The following is a 25,023-nucleotide window of genomic DNA, read 5'->3' as shown; positions in this document are numbered from 1 at the left end:
CATGTCACGCTTGCTTTTGTAATAAAAATTCTGTCTTCCCTTGCCCTAGTGTATCTGGTTAGAGATGTTTGCTTTTTTACTTACTATTGATTGTCAATTGGCTCCAGTTACTCTTTGATCTTCCATTTTGTTTGAACTTGAACGCCACCCACACTGTCTGCCCTGGGCTCCTCGTCTCTATTAAACAGGAATGACACATAAAGGAACCCGGACGCTCTCTGGGAGCAGAGGGGCCGCGGGCCAGCCTCCCTCGGGCCTGTGAATTGTCATTTCTGAAGCTGTCTGTTTTGTAAGTTCTTTTGCCAAGTTTCTATGGGAGCAGAGGGATCATCTTCTCCCTTTTCAAAGAGCAGGGTGAGCTAAGGCCTCGAGCTGGCAAGTCCTCTAAAGTCATTTTCAAAGGAAACCTGAACCAAAAGGCCATGTGGCTGGCAGAGGGTGGTGTGACTTTGTGAGGCTCTCTCTGGGGCTTTGGGTGCTCAGCCCCCACCAGCCTCTCAGCACGTGCCCGGAGCCTGCTGCAAAGGCCCTGCCAAGGCCACCTCTGTCCAACCACTGGCCCGAGGGCCCAGGGAGGGGCTACACCCCCCAACCCCACTCCACGGCCACCCAGGAACCAGAAGAGTGCAAATGTGGACTTTCTCCTCTGGCCAGGGGCCAGAACTGCACGTGTCCTCACTGTTCTTAGGTCTCATCAGTCAAACTTAATCCTTGGGGTTTTTTGAGGTGAAACAAAACTGGGTGCCAGAGCAAGCTAGGGTAAACTTACGTCTGAATCATGGACTCATAAATGATCTAGTTAATCTAATCCTCTCATGGACAGGTTGGGAAAGAGACTCAAAGGGGAAATGTTTGCCCCAGGTCACACAGGCAGAAATGGCTGTCTTCCACCAGGGTTCTTTGGACAAAGAACATTTCTCCAAGGATGAAGGTTTGTGTGACTGGTCACCATTTGTAAAGCTTTGGAGGCTATAGATAACCGTCAATCACGCAGCAGGTACAGAAAGACTCCAAAGGCATCAAGGCTGAAAAATGTGTAATGAGGCCAGACCTGCCTTCATACTGTCCCTTGAACCCCAGCAGAGGGAAATTGTTTATGAAGCCAAGAGGCAAGATAAGCCTTCACAGAATGGGCAAGTTCTCTAAGACCCAGAGAAGGAAAGGACACCTATACCTTTGTGCCTGAAGGGCGAGAACTGAAGTCACGAAGGCTCAGCCTAGAACGCTGAGCAAAAACAGAAAGACATGGGAACCAGCCAGAGAGAGGTTAGAGGTGGTCCATCCCACATCCCCGCACTGGAGCTCTTCACACACCAGGGTCTGGAGGCTGCAGCCCCTCCTGGTCTGGGGGCCCCCCGCAGGACCCTGCCCAGCTCCCTGGAGGCAGTCCCAGCCTTGGCCTGCCCGAGACCCTGGCGGCCAGCAGCCAGCAGCCACTCCTCTCCATGAGCAGAGGAAACCAGACCCATTCAAGTCCTGATCCCAACACAAGGAAAGACCCGTGGAACGAGTTGACTTGACTTTTCAACATTTTATTCTTGTATTTGTACAGCTATATTTTACAACGCGGTAATGCAGTTTAGACACAGCCAAACCCTGTCTCCGGAGTAGTTCTAACACAAGCATGACGCAGAATGTGATGAGACAAACATTCCCAAAGAGAGCTTAGTTAGCGACAACTTCAAGTCCCTGTGTCTGCCTACACTTCAGAAGGGATGGCGCGCTCGTCCATCACTGAAAACTTCCATGAAAAAAGGCACCGTAGGACACGTTGTACAGGTATATACAAACCGAAAACTAGAACAAAACTACACATTTTCCTTCGGCAGCTTTTTTTGTTCTTTTTGTGTTTTTTTTTTTTTTTAATACACACTTTGTAAATTGTAAACCTTCACTTGCAAAAAAATACAAATACACTGAGGCATTTTAGACAAAATATTTTCTTACTTATACAGATGCAATACTTAAAATATTCTCTTAAGTGCTCTTTCTCAATAAAGATTCTCAGATCCGTGTCTGCCTGCAGATACAAAATCGAGCCTTTAACGCAGTTTTATATTTTTAATATATCTTTTTTAGGTTTATATATATTTATTTTATATATATATATATTTATATATTTACAACTCTGCCATATATTCCTTCACCTTTGGTTAAAAAAATTAAAGCCCTCTCTTTGATAACATACCGGAAGTCTCTTCTTTTAAAAGAATGCACATTTACATACAAAAGAAACATCTGTCCCCACCAAACATATACATTCCTCATTTTGCAGACCAAGTCAAGTCAGAACTTTTGCATACTCCCCCACTTTGATATATAAAATGATTTTGCTTTTTGCTGACATGGTTTGCCTTACACATAGGAGAAGAAGCAATATTATTTTCTTAATGTTTTATGGCAGTGGGGGACAGGGAGCTGCTCTGGCCCCCAGTCCCCACGCCCCGCCCCCCACCCCCACCCCCGCTATGATTTGCACTAGTGGATGAAAGAGGCACTACATCATGGGATGAACATTGTAAAGTGTTACAGTATCCTTTGGGTAGATTCTGAGAAGGGACTCGAATGGAAAGCATCAACACTCCATGCTTCAGCAGGCTTTGGGGAGCTCCGGGGGCAGGTCAGTGGCGGACACACGGTATTGTACCTTGGTGTTGGTGATGGCGCCGTGCTTCTGGCGCAAGTGAAGACGCAGCTGGCTTTTGTGACGGAAATGCAGGTTGCACTTCTCGCACTGAAGGAAAACCAGAGGCAAACTGTTAGCTGTCATCAACGCCAGGAAACTGTCACTGCTCAAAGACCCAGAGAAGGCAGCTCTTCCCTCCCGAAGACCAGGTTAAGACTGGAGCACTGGGTGTTATTCTATATGTTGGCAAATTGAACACCAATAAAACATAAATTTATAAAAAAAAAAAAAAAAGAGTTCTGGCTCCAGCTAAGCGGTAAGTAAGCGTGGGGCAAATGTTCCTCTCCCGTTTTCTAAAGCAGTAAAGTGTTGCTCTTGCATTTCTCCACCCAAGCATATCATTTCTCTCCATGGGCCTTGGCTTTCCCTTCTGTAAAGGACTGAGTCAATACGCTCTGAAGGTCACTCTTAACTTGACAGTGGTGCATCTAAACTTCTAGCAAATATTAATTGTATTCTTTCTGTGTGCCAAGGACTATTCTGACACTTGAGTGAATTCGTTAACTGGACGCAACAACTCCACGGGGTAGGTACTATTATCAGGCTCATTTTACACATGAGGAAATAAGGGTATCAGAGAGGAGAACTAATTTGCCCAAGAACAAAAAGCAAGTAAGAAGATATTCACTCAGGGACTGATAAACAGGTGGATGAAAATAACTACATTTTGCAGGTTCGTATTTGTGATACGGGTTAACCAGTCATTGGTTCGTTCTTATGGTCATCACTACCCATGGTGATGCCACAAACTCACCAAAGTCAGTGTCATCAAACACAGTGGTGGTTCCCACACCTGTAAGCCATGGGTCCTTTTTTTCAAATTCAATAGAAACTCAAAAGGTTAAAGAGGCTGCGGGGTTGCAGAACCTCAATGATTGAAAGGGCACAGTTTGAAAATTACTCATCTACAGCATTCTTATCCTTTTACAAAAAAAGAAAATTGTGGTCCACTGAGAGAGGGTCAGGGCTCGCCTGTGGCCCTAGAAAGGGTTGATGTTGGAATGAGAATAAGAACCAGATATCCCACCTGCCCGGCCAGTATCTTTCCCCTCTGTAGCAGAGATGGGAAAAAGGTTTTTTACTGGGAAAGAGCCAGAGAGTGAATATATCACAATGACGATTGTGTCCCTGTAGTAGGAAAGTACCCACAGACAATATGTAAACAAATGAGCATGGCTGTATCCCAAAAAACCTTTGTCTATGGACATTGAAAATTAAATTTTATGTAATTTGCACATGTCACAAAATATTATTTCTCAATTTTTTTAGCCATTAAAAAATATTAAAACCATTCTTAGCTCATGAAATGTTCAAATATTAGCCCACAAGCCATAGCTGGCTGAAACCCTTCTCCAGAACACAATGATTCCAACAGCCTATTCATGCTATCGTGTTGTGTAGCTGGCCACCTGCTTCTTCTTCAAATAGTCTTTTCTCTGTCTTTTTTTTTTTTTCTTAAATCACCACATTTTTCTGATTTTTCTCCCACTCCAATGGCTGCCCCTTCTCAAACACCTTTGGTCCTCTTCAGTAGACATTCTGGCCCAGCACAGAGGCATATTGTAAGAAGCCAGTTAGCATGGAATAAATGAATGACTCCAAAATTGATATGTTTATGGTCCAGACCACCTAGCCCAATACCCCTACTTTACAGATGGACAAACTGAGACACAGCTAATGTCAAGCAGGGTGTGTCTCGCAGCCAAGCCTAAACCCGGTCTAAGGGCCATTAGTTCGGTGGTCATCCCACTGTGTGCTTGAGACTGGAGCAAGGAGTTCTGCTACCTGCCACTTCCCTGCCGCCAACCCCTCCCAGGCCAGCCAATGGCCACAAGAGGCTCACATACATGGTAAGGTTTCTCTCCTGTGTGGATTCGCAGGTGGCTCTTCAGAGTCTGAAGGTGCCGGAAACGGGTGCCACAGATTTCACAGGGATAGGGCTTCTCTCCAGTGTGGATGAGCACGTGGGCACGGAGGTGGGCCACCTGAGTGGAAGAGCAAAGCATGAGAGGTTCTGTTGGGGTGACCTGTGCCCCCCACCTGACCCCAGGAGCCCCTGTCAGCCTACGGAGGCTGATGGGTCTTTTCCCCAGAGCCCTGCTCACTTGCACAAATCGGGCACCACAGGTTTCGCATTTGTAGGGCTTCTCTCCAGAGTGAATTCGAGTATGAGTTTTCAGGTTGGCTGGCCGGTTGAACTGGGCTCCACAGATATTACAGCGATAGGGTTTCTCACCTATTACCGAAAGAAAGGGAACAAAGAAAGCCATATTTGATAGAGGTCTGCACAGTTCCAGGCTCCGGGATCTCAAAGCAGACTGTCTTTCCTGGACCACCTCAGCTTTCTCTCCGCTGGAAGGCGTCCGGGAGAGGATCCCAGGGCCGGCCACCATCCCCCATCAACACACACACCAGCACAGGCTGCGGGCGGTCAGGGTCAAGAAGCAGGCTAGAGAAGAGGGGAACACAACGGTGGGGTCGGAGCGGGGAGGGAGGGAGGTTCCCAGAGGCCTTGGAACCAGCTATGACATTAGGACCTCCTAACTGCAGACCTGGACAAGTCACCCCCCTCTCTGGATCTCGCCTTCTCTCTCTGGAAGTTGAGGGGTGAATTTAGATGACATAGTAAGGCTGTTCCAGCTCTTCCCGTGGATAAGACTGCTTCAGTAATCAAGCCCTTCACCAGGAAGATACGATCAGGCTGCTCTAGTTTCTCTCTTAGAAAAAACATACTTTTCCGCTTGTGGCAACTACAGCTGGATTCCATTTGCAAGAGGGCTGAGGGCTGAGTCAGAGGAGATGCTCGGGCTGCGGAAGCCAATAGAAGGGCTGAGCCTTCCTTCGTGGAAAGTTTCTGGGATAATGGACACTTAAAATACTAAGAGAGAGTCAACTTTGGACAACAATCAGGTTATTAGAAGCTACCTAGGAAAGGAATGTGAGTTGATAAGGTGCAAGCCCTTAGAGGAAATCAAGAGGCTTTTCTTTTTTCTTTTTTTTTTTTTTTCTTTTCTGGCTTTATAAAAAAGATCTACCTTGCCTCTCTCAGCCTTAGTTTCTTTCACTCATGTGTTGGGCTGAACACTCCTGACCCCAGTAGAGAAGCAGGACAGAGCGTCTCAGAGAAAAGACCAAGCACACAGGGAGTGGATAAGTCGCTAAGCAAAGACAGGACAGGGTTAGGCCCACATCTGGTTCAAAGCAGGGCCTGCTCGCTGCCTCAGCCCAATGGGGACCAGGGCCCCACACTGCTTTCTCTAGGGTCCTCCCCTCCATCCCACCCCCAGTAACCCTGGCCAGCTGGGGGGGGGGCGGGCAGGGCCATACCCGTATGGACGGTCTTGTGGCTGGCGAGGTTGCCCTTGTAGCGGAAGGAGGCCTGGCAGCGGTCACACTTGTAGGGTTTGTCACTGTGGGTCTGCAGCGTGTGTCTCTTGAGTGAGGCCTCCTCGGAGAAGCGGCAGTCACACTCATTGCAAAAGAAGGCCCCGTTCTCTGTTGGGGGTGGGGGGAGTGGGGGATACCACAGTCAGAACAGGGAAGGGAGGTAGGGCTCCAAGGCCACTCCCCTCTGCCGCGGCCCTCAGTGCAAGATTGAACGCCCCAATCTCCACCCCAACCGACATTCCTAAGAGCCTGGGGCAAAGGTTTCTGAGCATTTAGAGTCTGGGTCATGGAGGAGGAAGGAGACAGAGTTGAATACTAAGGTACAGAAGGGAAACCCAAACCAACAGGTACCCGTATGGCCTGCACCAGCTTCAGGAACGCTCAACAGGGCTCTTCCTTCTCTTAGAGACCTCTGAGAACTGACTTTTCTTATCAGTTCATTGTTTTATTTACATTCATTCACAGAAGCCCTCAAGCAAGACCCTTCACCTCTCCGAGCCTATCTGTGTCTCCATCTCCAAGATCAGGAGAGTCAACCCCAGTGCTGCCTACCTCACAGGAGCATACTGTGTATCACAAGGTATTGTAGGAATGTAAGATATAAAATTCAATGATACTAGGAGGTCATTAAAGGAGGAAGTGATGGTGAACAGGGTCACCCCATATCTCTCTGGGTTTCATGCCCCCCCCCCCGCAAACAGGCCAAAGCAAGTACGAGATCTTCTATGAGATTGGGAGAGCCAACAAGGATAGAAGTAGAAACGGCAGCCCAACAAGAAGGGACTGGAGGCAGAGACAAGGCAAATGGCCAGGGGGACAGATGGGGACAGTCCCTGCTCTCCGAACTATATGTCCACAACTGTGTGCCAAATCTCACAGGATAAGCAACTGATTTTTCCCTTTTGTTATAACATTTGGAAAAAGACATGTCATGGTGGCTCACCCCTGATTAGGAATGACTGGGCTATCCTACTGCAGCCAGAGATTCAGGGAAAAGATAGACCTTTCTATCAAAAAAAACCAAAACCAAAACCAAACAAAACAAAAAAAAAACAAAAAACAAAAAAACAAAAAACAAAACTGGGGATGCCAATCACAGAGCATCCAAAACTTCAATTTAATCATTCAGTTCAACTAATCAAATTCAGCTAACATTAACTGAGTACCTACTGCATGTTAGAAAGTCCTTAGGCTGTACTGAACCTACACGGGTCAGTACTGGCAGTTGGGTCCGGAGGGACCGAGGAAGCTCTGGGAGTTAGAGCCGGTCCCACAGGCTATCTTTCCTGGAATGCCACTGTAAAGGCTGTTTGGTCATTCTCTATTACCCCAGATTAACTCCAATATCTCATCCCTTGCTCAGGTCAGCCTGGTTCAAGAGGCCAAGGGTGGAGTGACGGGCTGGTGATTTTAAGTGCCAATGACCTTCCAATCAGGGACTTCTCCCAGTCAGTGACAATAGCATAAGTGAAACAGGAATGCAAACCCAAAGGAGCAGAAGGAGGGGCCTTCCTTCTCCCTGGCAAGGGAAAGGAAGGAGACAGAGGGACTCACCACAGCTGGAATCCGAGTACTCAGACTGGGTCTCCCCCATCTCCTCGGGGAATGTGGGCCCAGCGGTGTGGAGGCACATCTCCGCGTGCTGTGGGGACTGCGAGCCGCAGGATGTGCATTTGGGGGGGTGTAAGTAGAGCGGTGAGTGGCTCTCGCTGCTGCTGCGGGGGGAGCCTGTCAGGGACCTGTGGGCAGGAGGAAAGAGAGCTTCAGCAGCTGGAGAGGGTAAAGCACTCTACGCGGCCTGGATGTTGTCCTGTGCTCTGGTGAGCCCAGAGGCTGCAGCTGGACTGCCTCACTTTGCATCTGGGGCCACAGAGTTCTCCTTCAGCCCACCTCCAAATAGCATATGCCCTGAGATCACTGAAGGAGTCAAACTGGACCAAAACCCCAGCCCAGGCCAATTTCTTCCCCTCGGTACTACAGTCTCTTGGCCCGCTCAGGCCAAAGCAAGTACGAGATCACTGATCACTGATCACTGCACCACACCAAGACCAAAGGAGCTGCCCTTGGGATTCCCGGGATGGTCTTTTACCATCGATGAGAGGTTTTTTTTTTTTTGCTATGACAAAATACACAGAAGCCTAATATGCTTCCTTACTGAGGCTAATCGAGTCAATGGGTACTTACTCCACACCTCTAATATACCCAATATTCAGGCAAGAAAAGAACACATCCATCAGAAGCAGTGACCCCGTGGGAACCCCAGAACCCCAGGCCCTGACTGCCTCTGAAAGCACCTGTTGACGATGTTATTGAGCCGGCTGGCCTGTGGGATGGTGGAGTCCTCCCCACTGGCGCTGAGCTTGGTTGGGGACTGGAGGTCGAGGTTCTCGGGCTCCATGGGTGGCTGGCAGGCCGGTGGGGCGGTGTAGGCTCGAGGGGAAAGGCGGCCCAGCTCGGCCTGCTCGGGCCCCTCCGGTTTGGCATTCTGGTTGAGGCTGTTCAGCACAATGAACTTATATTTCTTCCAGTTGCAGGCTTTGGGGTCGGTGGGGCTCTTAGCTGGAGGTGACCCAGAGGTCTGGAGGATGCAGGCATTCTTGCTGCTGCAGGATTCCGTGGGCGAGTTGGGCTGGCAGTCAGACTTCTGGGGGCTCTGTGGACTAACCAGACCCTTGCGGTTCAGGGGTGCACTGGGGGGCTCGAAATGCAGGGCGATCTCATCCTCCGAGGAGGGCCTCTCTTCCTCCTTGCTGGCCTTGTCACAGGGGAAGTACGGGGCATTCCGGGCGGAGGGGACGGCAGGCTTGGGGCCCTCGGCCACACCGTAGTGCATGTCACTGTGTGTCTCCTCTGGGGCTGCCTCCTTGGGTGAGTAGATGCTGCTGTGGCACACACTGGGGGATATCTCCATGGCCGGCCGGCTGTAGTCACCAGGGATGGGCCTGGCACTATCGCAGGGGAGGGCCCGCTCCTTAGGGAAGGGGTTGGCCACAGGCATCCGGGCATCCCGCAGCTCCTCATCGGAGAAGAGGAAGCTGCTGACTGGGAGGTGGCCGTACACGGGATAAGAGGCCGGCGGGGTGGACAGGCCGCTGTACAGGCTGGGGGCAAAGGCTCTGCCCTCGCACCCAGGGGCGTTCCTCAGCGGCAGGTTATTCTCCACCACCTCGCGACCCCGATAGGCCATGATGTCTTGGGGCATCAGCATCCGGCTATTCAGAAACTCTTCACGGGGAGGCTTGATGGCAGGAACCATCTCTGCTTCACTGCAGGAGAAAACAGAGGAGACACAGGCCTCCAAATCAGAACTGTTGAACAGAGAGGACTTTCCAAGTGACACTGGTGTACGTAGCCACATCTGCGCTTGCTCAGCTACACGTGAGGGTTGTGGCTCTGAGGCAGGGAAATACTTACAGTTTATAAGGCTTATTTTGTTTTATTTTATTTATTCATGAGAGACAGAGAGAGGCAGAGACACAGGCAGAGGGAGAAGCAGGCTCCATGCAGGGAGCCGACATGGGACTCGATCCTGGATCCCCGGGATCATGCCCTGGGCTGAAGGCAGGTGCTCAACCACTGAGCCACCCAGGCTGCCCAGTTTATAAGGCTTTTATGCTAGAATCAGAGCAACCTAGATCACAGTGTGGAAGACTAGACTCAGAGAAAGGCCGCCAAGTCAGCCACACAATCTGTGCCTGCTCGTATATGACATCACATGTTTAAGCCACATATGTATATATGTGCGTGGATCTGTAATTCTTCAGATATCACAGAATGCAAAGCTTTCAGAGCCCCTATTTCATCCATGCAAAATCCTGCAAAGGAAGAAAGGTATTACTGTATCTGTTTGACACACATAGAAATTGAGACTCCGAGAAGGAAGAATTTATACAACGCAGACTCAGAGGGTCAGAGGCAAGCTGGTAGCCTCTTGAAGAAAGGACTTGCCCCGTAAGCTGACTGGAGTCATGGGGGAGTTTCCTTTGGAGGACAGTCAAGGTCTGTCAGTCCAGGAAGGCCAGGCTCTGAAGCAGCCAGACCTGGTTTCCAATCCCAGCTGTGCCACATAGCAGCTATGTGACCTGGAGCAAGTTACTTAACCGCTCCAAGCACAAGGCCTGACCCAGAGAAAGTACTCGTAAATGACAGCGATGGTGATCTTGCTACTGTTATCACCCACAGGAGACAACGAGCTCTAGCTGCACATATTTGAAGAGACATTATGTGGGCGAAAAATAGGCCAGCTCAACATGATCACAGTTAAGAGAGCTAGAACCAATCAGGGAAAGGTTAAGGGAGCCAGATTTCAACTTGCCATAAAGAGGAGCTTTCTAACTGTCCAAGGTAGACAGTGTGGCTCTGGGAACACTGGGTTCCTAGCTTGGAGGGGTTCAAACACAGGCTGCAAACCCTTCTGTTTGGTAAGGGAGGCAATCACCCTATGGGAGCTAAATCAAATGGTTCTAAAAAAGTCAAGCCCCGAGTTTCTGCTCCACTTAGCACAACCCTTCACTCGATGAGCTCTCTCAGGTTCTTCCCCTTTCAACGATGGTCAAGTCTGACCGGCCCTCGAGGAAGAGATTAGACCCGGTGAACTCAACTTGATTCAACAAATGTCCTGGAATGTCATGGATGCTGAGTAAAGCAGCCCAAGGCCTGGGAAGGGAACTAAGGCACGTATGTAAATCATTATACAAAAGTCTAAAGGGGAACTAAAACACACATGCAAATGCCTAAGAGAGAAGGAAGGTCTGAAGGACTGGCAAAAGTCTTAGGAATACAGAACAAGAGCCAAGGGAGGAAGAGTGGCAATCGTCAAAACATCCACAGAGGAGTCGGCTTCCAAGCTTGGCCTGGCAGGATGGGTGGGAGGAAAGGGCATTATCAGACGAACGGAAGAAAGCAAGAGCGGAATGCACGGGGCATATCTGGATAGCAGCGTCTGTCTGGTGTGCAAGAACTGAGGCAGAAGCGTGCAAAAACCAGTGGAAAGGGGATCCCTGGGTGGCGCAGCGGTTTAGCGCCTGCCTTTGGCCCAGGGCGCGATCCTGGAGACCCGGGATCGAATCCCACGTCGGGCTCCCGGTGCATGGAGCCTGCTTCTCCCTCTGCCTATGTCTCTGCCTCTCTCTCTCTCTCTCTCTCTCTCTCTCTCTCTCTCACTGTGTGCCTATCATAAATAAATAAAATAAAAATTTTTTTAAAAAATGAAAAAAAAAAAAAAAACAGTGGAAATGTAGGTGGTGGTGCACGACAGTGGATATGCATGCGTTATCAAGGATTTGGGATCCCTTCCACTTCCAGGGGCTTCTACCTCCGTGGCAGCTCACCTGGCCTTGATAAACTTCCGGCAGGTGTCCACCACATGCTCCATCTGCAGGTACATCGCCGTAGCCATCACGGCCATGATGTTGCCCTCCCGGAGATTGAGCCGAGACGTGTACATGAAGTCCAGGAGGATGCAGAACCCCTCAGGGTTGATCTCAGGATCCAGGTTGATCACACTAAGGTTACATTTCAACTGGTCTGTGAAGATGCTGTAGAACAGGCCACTGTAAAACAAACACACGTCTCACTGTAACAGACAGGATTTGTGATCAATTACAGTCAGTGTCAAGGCTCAGCTCCTCTCCCCTGGGCCTCGGTCCAGAATTTCCATGGCCATTAATAATAACTGCCATTTATGGAGAGCTTCCTAAATGCCGGAGAGTCATTAAGCACTTTACATACATTATCCCGTGTTCCTCACAACCTTGCAAGGTAGACATTATCACTCTCCCCTTTACAAATGGGGGGACACAGATCAGAAGTTAAATGATTTTCTCAAAGTCACAGAAGCTATTTTCCTTATAGTTTTAACTGCCTGGATTACCAGAGTGAAATTTAGCACTCATTTGCGGGAACCATTTTTAGTCTATAACTTTGAGATAAGCATTTCTCTTCCTAGTCCAACACATGATCCTTATTTTTAAAATGCCATTGTCTGTTTTTGGAAACAAGTTGGGTATTGATGATAAATAAGTAAAATAGTGCCTATGTCTACAGCCTACTGATTTTCTAAAAGTCTGAAGATTCTCCTAAGGTCATTATTCCTGGGAGACACAAGTCAAACCTCAAGCCTTGCCTCCAGGGACCGTGTTGTCTGGTCGAGGAACAAGTACTCAATTACAAGTCAGGATTTGGGGCTGGCATCTCGATTCTGCTCTTTCTGAACAGGTCGCCAGCTGTGAGCCAGCTCTAACCAGCAAAGTAGCTGTGCAACTTGGGGCAAGATACTTAACTTCTCTGCACCCTGGTTTCCTGAGCAATAGTGTCTCCCTGAGAGGGTTGTGCATGCCTGCCACAGAGGAAGCACCCGGTTAGCATTTTCTACTCCTTTCATATCTCTGTAAACCTCTGTTCGCGCCACTCTTAAAACACAGGTGCTCGCCGTAGATGTCAAGTAAGCTCTCCGCTGGCAATAGAGCTCCCCTGCCTTATATCAGTTCACGGATGTGGGCCTTCATTTTATTGTCTATAAAATGGAAGTAATTATGCCTGCATAACACGGAAGGCCTCTGCCCAGATCCAGGGAGATGATGTAATATGAACCAGCTCCGAGAACTCGAAATACTTGACAAATATGAAGAATCAGCTGGCTCCCTCTCCCTTACTTACACACACACATAGCCTGAGACACCCCTGGAAAGACAGTCACGGGATAAAATACATGCAGTTACAGGCTAAAAGGACAAAAGGTTTCACATTCACTGGCTTACAATTTTGTAAAACCCTCTTTCCCTTCTCCTTTTTTCACTGGTTAACCAAAGTTATTCTGCTCGTCCCAAACACATCCTTTCTCGAGACAGTATATGATTTCTCCTCCCTCCCTTCCCACAGAACAGAAACTCTTTCTCCAAAAGTGTGCCCATCCATTCGCTTCCTGGGAACCTACCCTGCCGGCCATGTGCTGGCCGTCTGGAGACAAGCGAGACGTAATTCCCAACAGAGCAAACGGCCCAGGCGGCCTGCCTTCCGGCCTGCCCACAGCAGCGCTCCCCTTTACACAACCACCTTTCCCCTCCAGACCCCTCACCTGCAGGCCATGAGGACTGTCTTATGGGCTCTGAACTGCTCACGGCTCACCACGATGACAACATCAGTCAAGATGTCACGGCTGCGGAGGCGATTAAGGTTGAGAAGCACGTCACTGGCATGGCGGGTGAACTGGATACAGCTGTCAGCCGGGGAGGCCATTTTGTCTCCACCTGGAAAGAAAAGGGTCAGAGTCTTGTAAGTCATCCAGAACCCGGTTCCTGCTTACCCGGGGTGTGAAACCAGGTGGCGCAGCCCGCTAACCTATGGCATGCGAACCGAGGTCCCTTGTGTTTGGTCTTTGGCCCATCTCTGGGCATTACTGTTCACATCTGTAAGACGGGGAAAATCATCTTTCTCTAACAAGTTGGAATAGAAAGCCCTTTCGGGGAAAGCAGAAGTGAATGAATAGCTGCAGCGTGCCTTTTCCCACATATCGAATACTCTGCCAAGCGTCGAGAGGCAGTGAGTGTGTTACAGGGAGAGAAACCACGTTTGGAAGGTTAGCACGCCAGCTTTATTTTATCTTTTGCTAGCTGTGTGACTCGGGGCAGACTGTTTACTCTTTCTGGGCTTCGGTTCCTCCAAATGGGAGGAGTAATACCTATGTGGTTGTAAAATTTAGAGATCTGTGCCTGGTCCATAGTAGGTTCTCAAAAATCGCAGCTATTCTCGGCAGGATCTCATTTCATTATCCCAGCCACCATCTGTTCTTTCCTCTTTTAGGTTTTAGAATGGTCTGAATGTACTTCGGGCACCTAGCACACTGCTGGTGCACAGTAGGTGGCTACCTCGGATCCGAACTGAGAAACGAGTGAAGGAATGAAAGATCACACAAGAGTTAAGATAGTCTAACACAGGGGCAAAGGGGTGAGGGAGAGGGAATCGGCTATCCTTTATCTCGGCTAATGAAAAGCGGCCAAGTTCACAGCAACACATGCATCGGCAAATTCAAAAGAAACAGTTTGTCCACAAAATTTTAAAGCATATAATTAGATTCACTTACCCAATGCCTTGATTCACAGTCCAAAATTTTGCTTAAAATCTGCAAGGAAGAGAAAAAAGCAAACAGAAATTGATTCCATGAATGTTAGATTGTCCACTATAGTCTTATTTTAGGACACACGTATTTAGTTTTACTTTGATAGCTGCAGTCTGCCAGCTGGAGCGGTTTTGCCACAAGCTAGCAAACATTTTTCCAGCTCTGCTCTTACGGAAACAACAGGCACCCGAGCTATGCAACAATCATGTTTTTGCCCTGAGTACTGGGGACACAACTGCATACATTAATTACAGGTACATATATACATATAGTCCCTTTCTCAAAGTAGAAAAAAAGCATATCATCCGAAGGCCACTTGTGTTTGTGGGAAAGAAAAATATAAGAAAAGTGATTCTTTCAATATTAATGAGAATGATCCTTCGGGGGCCTAAAACTCTGAGCAATCTCCAAAATCTACTAAAATATTATCTTTTAAGGCTTAGAATGATTTCTCGAGGTCTACTGGGTCAATATCCTAATCCCTATTTCTCTGGTGACGAAACTGAGGCTCACGGGTTCAAGTGGCTTGCTTAGGACAAAAAGCCAGGCAGTAATTCCTGACTGTCTGAATATTTAAGACTAAATACAGGATCTGCAGAACAAACCCAGAGATGGCGAGTCTTTGCTTTCCTTGGGTATTTTTGTCTTTTTTCAAAGTTTCCTCTTTCCCTCCTGGGTCTAAGACCAGATACAGTGCCACAAACTTCCAAGCTTGTGCTCCCCCTGCTGGTGAAATATTTAACTGCGCGCTTTAGCTACGAACTGGCCAGGGAGCACTCCTGAAATATGTACCGGCTCCAAATTGGTTTCTCTAAAACAAAATAATTTTAAAGCACAGGTGTAAGACTCTCATTTATGATCACATGTGGGCTGCAAAACAAAACAATATCTGAATCCTCTTCCACCACCAACCCTTTCCTTTTTTTTTTTTTTTTTTTTTTTAAAGCGTAGCCCTTTAGAGCTATTTTCCGGGTAAAGGGGCCCGAGGCCAGGGAGGTCATGTTGGGCCACGTAGATGGTTAGTGGCCCGGCCCTAGGTCTTCTGGCTCAAATTCCTGTGCCTTTTCCAAATCAGCCTACGTGCTGTAGAACATGCAAGACAGCACCCTAATGTGGGTGAATCTCATTTTTAAGTTTCTTCCCCCACACAAACACTTTGCCCCCATTCCAGGCTGCTGAATCTTACCAAATGAGCACTCTAAAATGAGAGGTTTCCTTGAGTCTGTAACCAAACACTCTGACATTTCTCTGTGGTCCCAAGTGCCAGTCACTCAATCCCATCGGCTTCAAGGTTAGTGTGTGCATGTGAGTGAGTGAGGATGAGGGAAGGGAATGGGGGGAAGGGAGAGGACAGAAAGAGACTGAAAGAACCTACTTCCTCCTCTCCCATCCTAACTCAAGATGGGCAAAGAAAGACACACCAGATGGGTCCTAACCAAAGTTCAATGATTATCTCTGTTGAAAAAGAATGCTGAAGACACATGAAAGTTTCATTTATAAACTGTCTCCTCTTCCCCCATGAAAGATATCCCGGAATACTTCTGGAATACCTAAAGCTGTCCTCTAGCCAGCTTCAACCACCAGCTTGCTTGTGAATTCCCAGTCACAGACTTTCGGAACCACAGGAAGCCCAGATTTGCCATTTCACCTTGGCAAGTGGCAGCGACTCACTCCATATTGCAGATTGAAACAAACAAAACATTCCCTATTCCCAGGGGTCTACTTGTCAGCCAGGCCCTGGGGCTGGGCGATTTTCATTCTCAGCATCTGTCCGGCTTGGTCAAAAGCAAAGGCACATACACCGAAGCCCACATCCCTATTAAGTCCACTCCTCCTTCAGCTAGCTCTATCTTAGGAAACCCCACAGCTAGGGAGGGTGTGTTATGGTAGATGTGGGAAGCCATGCCTCCCCCTAGATGCTGCAAGTGTGGAAGCACCTAACAGCTGCCTTGTTTCTCACAGACCACTCAGCCCTTTCCCATCCGTTATTGTATGGGATCCTTATAGCTGCCCTGATTTACTGGGAAGGCCACTGGGACTCCACTGGATAAGCCTTGCCCAAGTCTAAAAGCTAGTCTCCAGCAAAGTCCTGGACAAACTCCTTTACCTAGCTCGAGCCATTCCACCGACGCCGCACACAACACTCCTAACACAAAAACAACTGCCAAGATAACGGAGCTGTCAAAAGAGAATTGACAAGTGCAAGGGCCCAGACCTGGATGGCCCGACCCCAATCCCGCCCCCAGCCGCAGGAACCACCAAGCGACACCTAAACGTCGTCTTTCCGCCCACACACTTTCTCCCCGCTGCCTTTCGGGGAGCTCTGGATTTTCAATTAGGCACCTCGAGGAGAAGGCAGGTCTTCCAAAGGAGTTGGAGAAGAAGAAAAAAAGAAGGAAAAAAAAAAGAGGGACCGTTCCCTCTTTAAAAAAGGCAGAGAGGGAAGAGAAGACAGCAGCAGGAGAAGGTGGAGACAAGAGAGGAAGTGAGGGGGCACGAGCGAGAGCCAGCCGGTCCGAAGGCCCCATCCATCCCTCCCGCACACCTGCAGCCCCAGCCCTGCCCGCGGCTCGCGCGCCCCGACCTTACCGTACCTGCCCGCCAGGGACCGCCCACCCCCGGGCGCAGCCCCCGCCGAGGCCCCGTGGAGAGACCGTGGCAGCCCTTAATTTGGTGACATTCAAAGACAACGTTTCGTGCACTTCGGTAGCTAACATTGTGTGTGCCTTTTTTTTTTTTTTTTTTTTTTCCTGTTACGCTGTCAAGGCAGGGGCTAGTGAGGGGAATGGCACAGCCCTCTCATTCCCGGAACGCAGTCGATCTCAGCTCAGCGGATTTCACAGAACACTCTCTGCCTATCGCCGGCTCCAACGAGAAGTAACTTTCCAGGAAGCTGCCGGCCCCGACGGCCGCCAGGATCGCCGCCTGCGCCGCGAGGGCCGCCGGGGATTCACCCGGGAAGGGGGGGGGGGCGCCCGGGGAGCCGCACTTTCCCCTAAATCCCTCGCCCGCGCGGGTCCAGCTCTCTGCATCCACCCGGCCCGACCCTACCCGCCCCCCACCCCGCAACAGTCTTATAAATGGGGAAACTCGCGCAAGTTAGCAGCCGAGCCAATCTAGAACCCAGGAATCCGGGTCCAACCTGAGGCTCATTTCATGACTTCAAAAATTGCCCAATTCTGGCCTTTGCTCGCCTCGTGAGTCATGTGTTTATTTTTGCCTTCTGCTTGCCTCCGCCCCCTTTAAGAGGGCGGTGAAGCCGGGCGTCAAGGTCAAAAAGCAGCGAGTCCCCGCGCTGAGGGTCTCCGTCCTGCGCGCCCCAGCCGACTTGCAGGAAAACCAAACCGAAAGCCCCTTCCGCCTACGCTGGCAAGTAGGGGAACCCTGCTAGGCTCGGTTTCCGCCCCCAGGTCTTTAGAAAAGGAGCTGCGCGGCCGAACCCGACCAGGTTTCGGGATTTCGGAATCCGATTTCTCCGAAACGGTAGAGACGCTGTTAGGATCCCGCGCGCGGGCGGGGGCGCTGAGCCCAGGGCGCGCGGGGGCTCTCCAAGGATGCCTCGCGTTCTCGGGGCCTGCCTTGGGGCTCTAACCCCCGGGCACCCTGTCCTTGCGGGTGCCGGCCGTGGGCTCCGAGAGGAACCTCCCGGGGCGAGGGGCTGGGAGGACGCAGCGCCTTAGGCCGCAGTCCAGTCCTCGAACTGGCGGGGGCGTCCGAGCGCGCCGCGCATCCCCGCAGCCGCGGAGGCGGGTCAGGCCGGTCGGGGAAGACTGGGCCTCGGCGGCCTCGCCAAGTCCCACTCTGAGACTTCCTCATCCCTTCGCCCGGTGTAATAAAGGTGAAAGCGAAGGCTGAGATTTAATGCGGAGCGGGGTGAGTATCTAGGAAGGGAAGTTAAAATGAAGTACATGCACTTATTGGAAATGAGGGCTCCGTGGTTCCGGGAGCTCAGACCTAATCATGTCTTACCGCGGCTAAACACTAGAGAGAGCCCTCCATCAAGGCTTGAAACCGACAGGCCCGTGTAGCCCCGCCTCTCCTTCCCATTGACCTACTTTAGACACAGTCTCCAGATCTGGAGGACGCCTTTTGCACCCCCCCCCGCCCCCCCACCTTCCCCCGCCCCTTCTCTATCCCGGCCGGCCGCTGGATTATATTGGTAATCTAATAACTCCGATAACTCGCCGAGAAATGCAGAGGAGAACCTGGAAGTGCAAAGCACTGCTGAGGGGCAGGAACGAGGAATTTTATGGGGCTGGAGCTGCCGCGGTGAAACCGGCCAGCATCAGGGCCCCCGCCGGAGCGCTCCCCTTCTGCGCAGCAGCTCAGCTAACGAGCTGCTCCAGGCCAGCCGCGGGGCTCCGGCGCTGCGGGGTGGGGTTAAACCGCGCGGCTCTTTTCGGTTTAAGGGTGAAACGCTCTTCGCTCTCTTGACCGAGGGGCGGGAGGGCAGGGGAGACGGCAACACATGAAAGCCAACTTGATAACGCGGTAGCCTCGGCAGTCGCTCTGGGTGACCGAGGTGTTCGGGGACATTATGTCCTGACTTTATTTCTATCACGTTTCCTGCCAACAGCGCCCTTTCAAGCCTGCAAGCTTCTAGGAAATGCAATAAAATAGAGGGATGTGTTTTATCATCGTGATCTGAAGAGGAGCTGCAGAAGGGACGCTCCCCATGCCCCCGGCTCGCGACAGCCTTCCAGAAAAAGCCGGCAGACAATGCCCGCAAACCACGTCCCCGAGCAAAGCTATCTCGGCCATCCAGGCTGGGCTGGGCTCCGCCTTTGCAAAAAGGCTGCCAGGGGAGGGGAGCGGCATGATGTCCCCAAGCAAACAATGCCTTTAAAAATCCGATCTGGACGAAAGTCAGCCAAGGTCTTTATTCACGTTAATGAAGATGGAAGGCACTAACTGTCCTTGGAAAGCGATGAGTCAAACTTGACCGCTCTTCAAACACATCCCCAGATTCGTTTCCAACCCGAACAGAGGCGCGTTTCTCCGACGCGGCCTCCGACCGCTCCCGCAGTGGGAGAGGCTGAACTGGATTCCCTCGGGCCGGGACGCTGGGGACCGCAGCATCTCCCGCGGGCGCGCGCGCCGGGGCCGTCGCTAGGGGTCGCCGGCACCCCCGTGTGCCTTTGCCACCCTAAGTTTTGAGCTCAGAGAGGATAAAACTTTGCTTAATAAGAAGCTGCTGTGGCCCAAATTCTACGAGGATTACACTCTGCCTGTCCATATGACACCCCCCCCCATACACACACACACACACACACACACATGCACATGCACACAGCCCTGGGGTCCGGCCAAGCCACTAAGCAATCTGGAAGGAAGGGAAAGAAGGTGATTTCAGAAGGCCAAATGTGAGCCTCCTCCTGTGAAGCGAGGTACATCTCTGCAAGTCTAGGGACGGGGACTTAGGTACCTACTAACACCCCCCCACACACACACCCCTCAAAGGCCTGGGACCCCACCGCTCAGCACTACAGTAGGCTGTCCATCCATGCCTGTCACTGAAAATCTTACACATACTTTCTAAAAGTTCTCCAGGGCATCTGGGGAACTGTTTCCAGCTACGCTGACCTGAGACATTAAAATCCTGGCCCTCTCCTACTGCTGCTCCCTTCTCCTAGATACTTCAACGGACTGGAGATACACTAGCCTTTGACTCTAAGTCACTGACCTGGAACTCAGAAAGGCAAAAATCTGGTCCAGGTTAAGGTACTAAGGCACCGGCAACAGGCCCTCCCATCTCATGAGGCCGCCTGTTTCCTCAACTGTAACCAGTTTATATCCTATAGTTCCCCGCCCCCCATGTGTCTCTCCACTACCCACTTCACCCAGGGAGACGCCCAAACGGCAGATTGGGTGTGTTCAAACGGGTTATCTCATTAAAGGTTCTCTTAAGGAGGCGGATGGCCCTCTCTGAGCCTCGGTGGACAGGGCGAGCACCTGGAGGCTTCCTAAATTTTCATCCATCTTACCAAAGTTTTGGAAGCCACGTGTCATCCTCATTGGATGCTGCCCTCTCTTGTCAGCCCTAGCACCCGTGCGTTCGGGATACTTGGAGACCTGGAAGGTGACAGGGTCGGTCCACCGCCCCAGGCAAGGGGGGGGACTCGGCTACGATTTACCACTAGGTGGCAGACTCAGTCCGTTAGAAAAGCACCGCGCAGCCACAGCCTTCCACTACCGACTGCCCTCCGCTTTTTTTTTTTTTTTTTTTTTTTTTTTTTTTTTTTGATCTGTTAGCGGGAGGAGGTTGCCTCTATAGGCAACGCTGCAAAACATTTAATTTACTGGATGCAATTCCGTTCTTCCCGATGCTCACTCCTCTAGCAACCACAGCGCGGTCTCTGGAGCTGCGTTCCTGTATTATACGTTGATTTTTTTTTTTTTTTCCTCCTCCCAGCCCGAAAGGCTGAGGGTATCAGAAGGGAAAGGAAAGGGTGCGCTCGTCTTCAAAACCCAGGATGGCACTCGAAGGTATTAGCAGAGCTTCTTGCCAAGCGCTGGTCGACCAGCAAAGAAAGTCGGAAATAAACTCCTGATGCCCACGGAGAGAGGGCCTGGAGGCCAAGGCAGGGTCCCACCCAGGCTCCCAGCGCTCGCCGAGGCGGAGGGGGGGGGGTGGACGGGAGGGGGGGGCGAGCGCGGTCTTTCGGTGGGGCTGCGGGTTACAGACTGGAAGGCTGCGGGGGGGGGGCTGGGAAGAGCCACTGCGGGCTTCCAGTGGGGCGAAGAGAAAGGGGCCGCCTTCGCCACAACGCAGCAGCCTCGCTCAGATCGCTGCGGCGGCATCCCCACTTGTTGCGCAGTGCAGGCAACCGGCACGCGCACACCGCTCCGGCTCCCGGAAGGCTCCAGACCCAGCTACGCACCAGCCTACGGTTGCCCCGCGCCATCCGCAAACCTCCGTCCCCCCGCCCCCAACCCAGCCCCCATCCACACCACCATCACCGCCAGCAAAACTCCAGGACCGGCGATCACTGGTTTACACCAACACATTCCTTCCTCATCTCAGTGTCAGACTGGCAACAGAATTCGGGTGCTCCGAGAAGTCACGTCCAAGGGGGAAGGTGGCCATCTCCGGCTGGAGAAGTCACCTACTTAAGGCCAACTAGGCAACCCTCCCCACGCGCGGACGCGCGCGCGCGCACACACACACGCTCGGACTTGTCTCTTATGACACTATCCTAGCAGGAAAGCAACCCTTTCCCTCCCCACTTGAGAAATCACCTACAGAGGCCTTTTTTAGAAGTTAGTTTTATCTCCTCTTTCTAAAGTAAAAAAAAAAAAAAAAAAAAAAAAAAAAAAAAAAAAATCCTCATCAGGTCATTTCACAATGTTTTTCAAATATTTGACTTTTGCAAAAGGAGAGTTTCACCCACCAAGGGGTGGCGCTGCCGCACCGCCGCCTCTGCGTCTCCTCAAGTTTTTCACAATAAAGTGGGTTGTGAGTGTGGCTACCCGGCAGGGGAGGGAGGGAAGGAAGGATTTTGACATCTAGTCCTGGCTACCATTTACTCAACCAATAACTGGAACTCTTCAAGGCTCAGCAAACGACAGCTTAAGAGTTCCGAGTCCCATCCCTGTCCAGCACACTCAGAATAAATTGAAAAGTCTTTTCAAGAAAGCATGGGGCAAAACCCTTCTTAATGGAGCACAGAAGAAAAGGCCAATGGGAGAATTCCCCTCTTCTGGCTTCCCTCTCCTTCTAGCTGCCCGGTTTACCAACAGCTTTGGGCCCTTGCTGTCACTATCAACAGACCCTTAAAATCAGCCACTGCTTGGGCCTGCAGTATTGGAAAGTCTTCCAACTAGGATATTTGGAAACTTCTATTTATAAGTGGGGGGGGGGGGGAATATTTCCCATCTACAGGTTTCTATTTCAGCCTGACAACCCAACTGCAATCATTTTAGCGAGGGAATGCCCCATCTCCTGGTGCTCTCTTTCCATTTCCTCCTCCCCCAGAGACAATATTCTTTTCTCCTTAACCAAAAAAAAAAGTATATATTTTAAAGCAAGAATGTGATTTCACCTCATTCCTTTGAGCTCATGTTTGCTACCTCCAGGAATAGCGTGTGGACTAGGGCCAGATGAACTTCAACTTGGGCTGCAGATTTACGAGGTTCTGTTCCAGTGCCAAAGGCTCTTGGTAGTAAATAGTGAGCAAAATAGATACCTGTCTCCTGACAGATCTTGTCGGCCCCCTTCTTATTTTTTTTTAAAGTTATTTATTAAAACCACACACACCTTGCAAAGAAAAAGGGAAACTGGCTGTCTCTGTAGAGGAAGCCGGTGGCATCGCTCAGAGCCACAAACTGTATTTCTAAACAGCCCTTTCCCTGGTTCCCTCTCTCCTGCCCCAGTTTTTTTTTTTTTTTTTTTTTGATAGGGGAAAAAAAAAAGCATCTATTGATACTCACTTTACTCAAAAAAAAAAAAAAAAAAGTAAAGAGTTACAAGATTTTCCTCTTGGAAACTATATACTGAATGGAAGAAAAAAAAATCCATTAAAAAAATCAGTTTCCTGTGGCTGGTGGTGCTGGTGAGGTGGGGGAGAGATGACCAGCTCCCTGCGGGGGTCAGGGACCCAGTACCAGAGCCTGACTTCCAGTTACCCTATTTGGGGTCTTTCTCCCTGTTCATCTGCTGGACCCCCACCACCGACTCTTACCCATTGCAAAAAAGGGGTGCCCCATCAAAGGGGTCTTTTTCAATTCTTTTTTTTCATCGATTGAGTTGTGTTTTTGTTTTCCATGGGGGAGCTTTACAACTCATTGTAACACTAGCTCCATTTTTTTTTTTTTTTCCGCCAGAGTTCCAATAACACGGCATCATAAAGGCAACGCAACCCGCAGTTCCCAAGACGCCGGCCACGGTCACTACATCCCGCAGCGGGGTGGCCCCTAGCACCCGCTGCCCCAGAGCGCGCCCCATTTCCGAGGCTCCAACTCCCCACCCGCTCCCGCCCCGGGCCGCCGCCGCCGCCGCCTTCCCCCTTCCTTACTCCCTCGAGGAGAGCCACAGGTTGCAAATCCAACCAACCTCGCAATCCGTTTTTGCAAAATCACTCACAAAGATCTCCCTCTCGCGCCCTCGCCCCTCCGCCCGCGCCGGCCCCCCACCGGGGCCGCAGAGCGCCCTCCTCTCCTCCGGGTCGTGCACGTAGGAACGCGGGCTGGGGCTGTTTGTCTCTCCCCTCGCCCGGTGCAAGGACCTCGGGAAGCCGAAGCCTGACGTCGGCTACTCTCCCTCCGGCTTGCGGTCGTCCTTTTTACAAAGCTCGCACCATGGGAAGAAATAAAACAAAATTTAGGAGAGGCGGGGGAACAGCCATTGGGAGCTAACACCGAGTCACGCAGCGCCCAAAGCACAAACACCGCGACCGCCACAAATCCCGCCACCTTCCCGCTCGGCTGGGCCGTCCTGCGGAGGCTCCGGAGTCCCCGCACGCTCAACCGCACCGCAGGTGCAAACGCGCACCCCTTTGCCCCCCCCACCCCCAAATCCCTGTCCCGCCACCAGTCTCTCTCCCCAGGATGGGGAGACGCAGCGCGCGGGGCTCCCGACTCCCTCGACTGCAACCAAGAAAGAATAATTTTTCAAAGTATTCAACATCCCCGCCCCCCCCCCCAGGCAAGCTAAACCTCCCCCAAAACGCAGGGTAAGGGGACACCAAAACACTCGGATCTCGGCTCTAAAAGGAAATAGTAGAAACGATACTTCAACTGGGCTTCTGGGGAGGAGAAGGGAGGGGGGGGGGTTGTGGAGGAAAACAAAACCCGAGGAGTTCGCTTGCATTTTTCCTCCCAAATCTCGGCTCGGAGGCAGGGAATCGAGAGGAGCGAGGCCGGTGGAAGGGAGCCAGCGGGGCGAGCGAGCGAGCGGGCGAGCGGGGCAGCCTCCCTCCCCGGCCTCCCGGAGTCAGCCAGGAGGACGCGAGAGGAGAAGGAAGGAGAGGCGAGGGGGAGAGGAGGGAGGGAGGGCGGGCGGCTCGGGGAGGCAGGAGCGAGGGAGCGAGGAAGGCAGTTTGCAAGCGAGAAAAGAGGGGAGAGGGGAGGAAAAAAAAAAAAAAAAAAGCACAGCCGCCCGAATCCAGCGAGATCACAAGCCGTACGCAAGCAGCAGCAGCCAGAGCGCGAGCGCGAGCGCGCGTCCTCTCCGCCGTCTGGGGCCAGACAGCCCCAGCCCGGCCCGCAGCACCCCCGAGCTCTGTCTCGTCCCCTCGGCTCCGGCCGCCCCCTAACTCCCCTCCTTCCTCTCCTCCACCTCCTCTTCCAAAACCAAAACAACACCAGGGAGGGTGGCAAAAAGCCTCCCCAAACCGGCCGATTCACTTCAAAGACAACAAGAATAATAAAAATAATAATAAATATATAAAAATCTAGATCCTAGAGTGGGAGAGACGTGGGACTAATCTTCGGCATTTATTTTAACACCTGACAGCGAGAATAAATAAATATATACATTTATATCAATAGATACACATAGGAAACTTGGAGCCAAAGCATTTGGCAAGAGCGGAAAAAAAAAAAAAAGAATTAAAAGGTAAAATAATGATCATGAGCAGCGGCGGCGGCAGCGGCACCAGCGGCACCAGCGACGGCGGCGGCAGCGGCAGCAGCGGCAGCAGCAACAGCAATAATCACCTGGTGTCCGGCCTTTCCTAGAAACTTCTTGCATCACCACTTCTAAGAACCCCAGTTCTAAGAATCAACAGAGCTCAATTCTCGGAATTTGAGCTGCGGACTTTACCACTGCTACGCGGCAGGGGAGGACTCGGTGTCAGCTCCCCGGGACTTGCGGCCCCCCCGGCCCGCGGAAAGC

General features: G+C 51.1%; 1 protein-coding gene and 1 long non-coding RNA gene across 4 annotated transcripts; one reads left to right on the top strand and one right to left on the bottom strand.

Annotated features, from left to right (window-relative positions):
- Positions 1–1,516: 1,516 nt before the first annotated feature.
- BCL6 (BCL6 transcription repressor) lies at positions 1,517–24,990 on the bottom strand. 3 transcript variants are annotated; one of them, XM_041731473.1, is made up of 10 exons: positions 24,846–24,990; positions 14,154–14,192; positions 13,149–13,320; positions 11,404–11,625; positions 8,368–9,339; positions 7,628–7,812; positions 6,014–6,181; positions 4,792–4,922; positions 4,534–4,671; positions 1,517–2,734 (listed from the first exon to the last, which is right to left on the bottom strand). In XM_041731473.1, the coding sequence occupies exons 3-10, from the start codon at positions 13,307–13,309 to the stop codon at positions 2,591–2,593; spliced, it is 2,121 nt and encodes a 706-aa protein (XP_041587407.1). In that variant the 5' UTR covers positions 13,310–13,320; positions 14,154–14,192; positions 24,846–24,990; the 3' UTR covers positions 1,517–2,590. The 3 variants fall into 3 exon arrangements, with proteins under 3 accessions (XP_041587407.1, XP_041587406.1, XP_041587408.1); XM_041731472.1 differs by lacking the exon at positions 24,846–24,990 and adding an exon at positions 15,376–17,627; XM_041731474.1 differs by lacking the exon at positions 24,846–24,990 and adding an exon at positions 16,784–17,627.
- LOC121477283 lies at positions 17,888–19,618 on the top strand. Its single transcript, XR_005984172.1, has 2 exons — positions 17,888–18,062; positions 18,766–19,618. It is a non-coding gene; the product is annotated as an uncharacterized LOC121477283 (long non-coding RNA).
- Positions 24,991–25,023: the final 33 nt, after the last annotated feature.

The sequence above is a fragment of the Vulpes lagopus genome, chromosome 17 (genome assembly GCF_018345385.1).
Source record: "Vulpes lagopus strain Blue_001 chromosome 17, ASM1834538v1, whole genome shotgun sequence".
Lineage (NCBI taxonomy): Eukaryota > Metazoa > Chordata > Mammalia > Carnivora > Canidae > Vulpes > Vulpes lagopus.
Note: the sequence above shows the minus strand (reverse complement) of the source record. Positions and strands in the feature narration are given on the sequence as shown.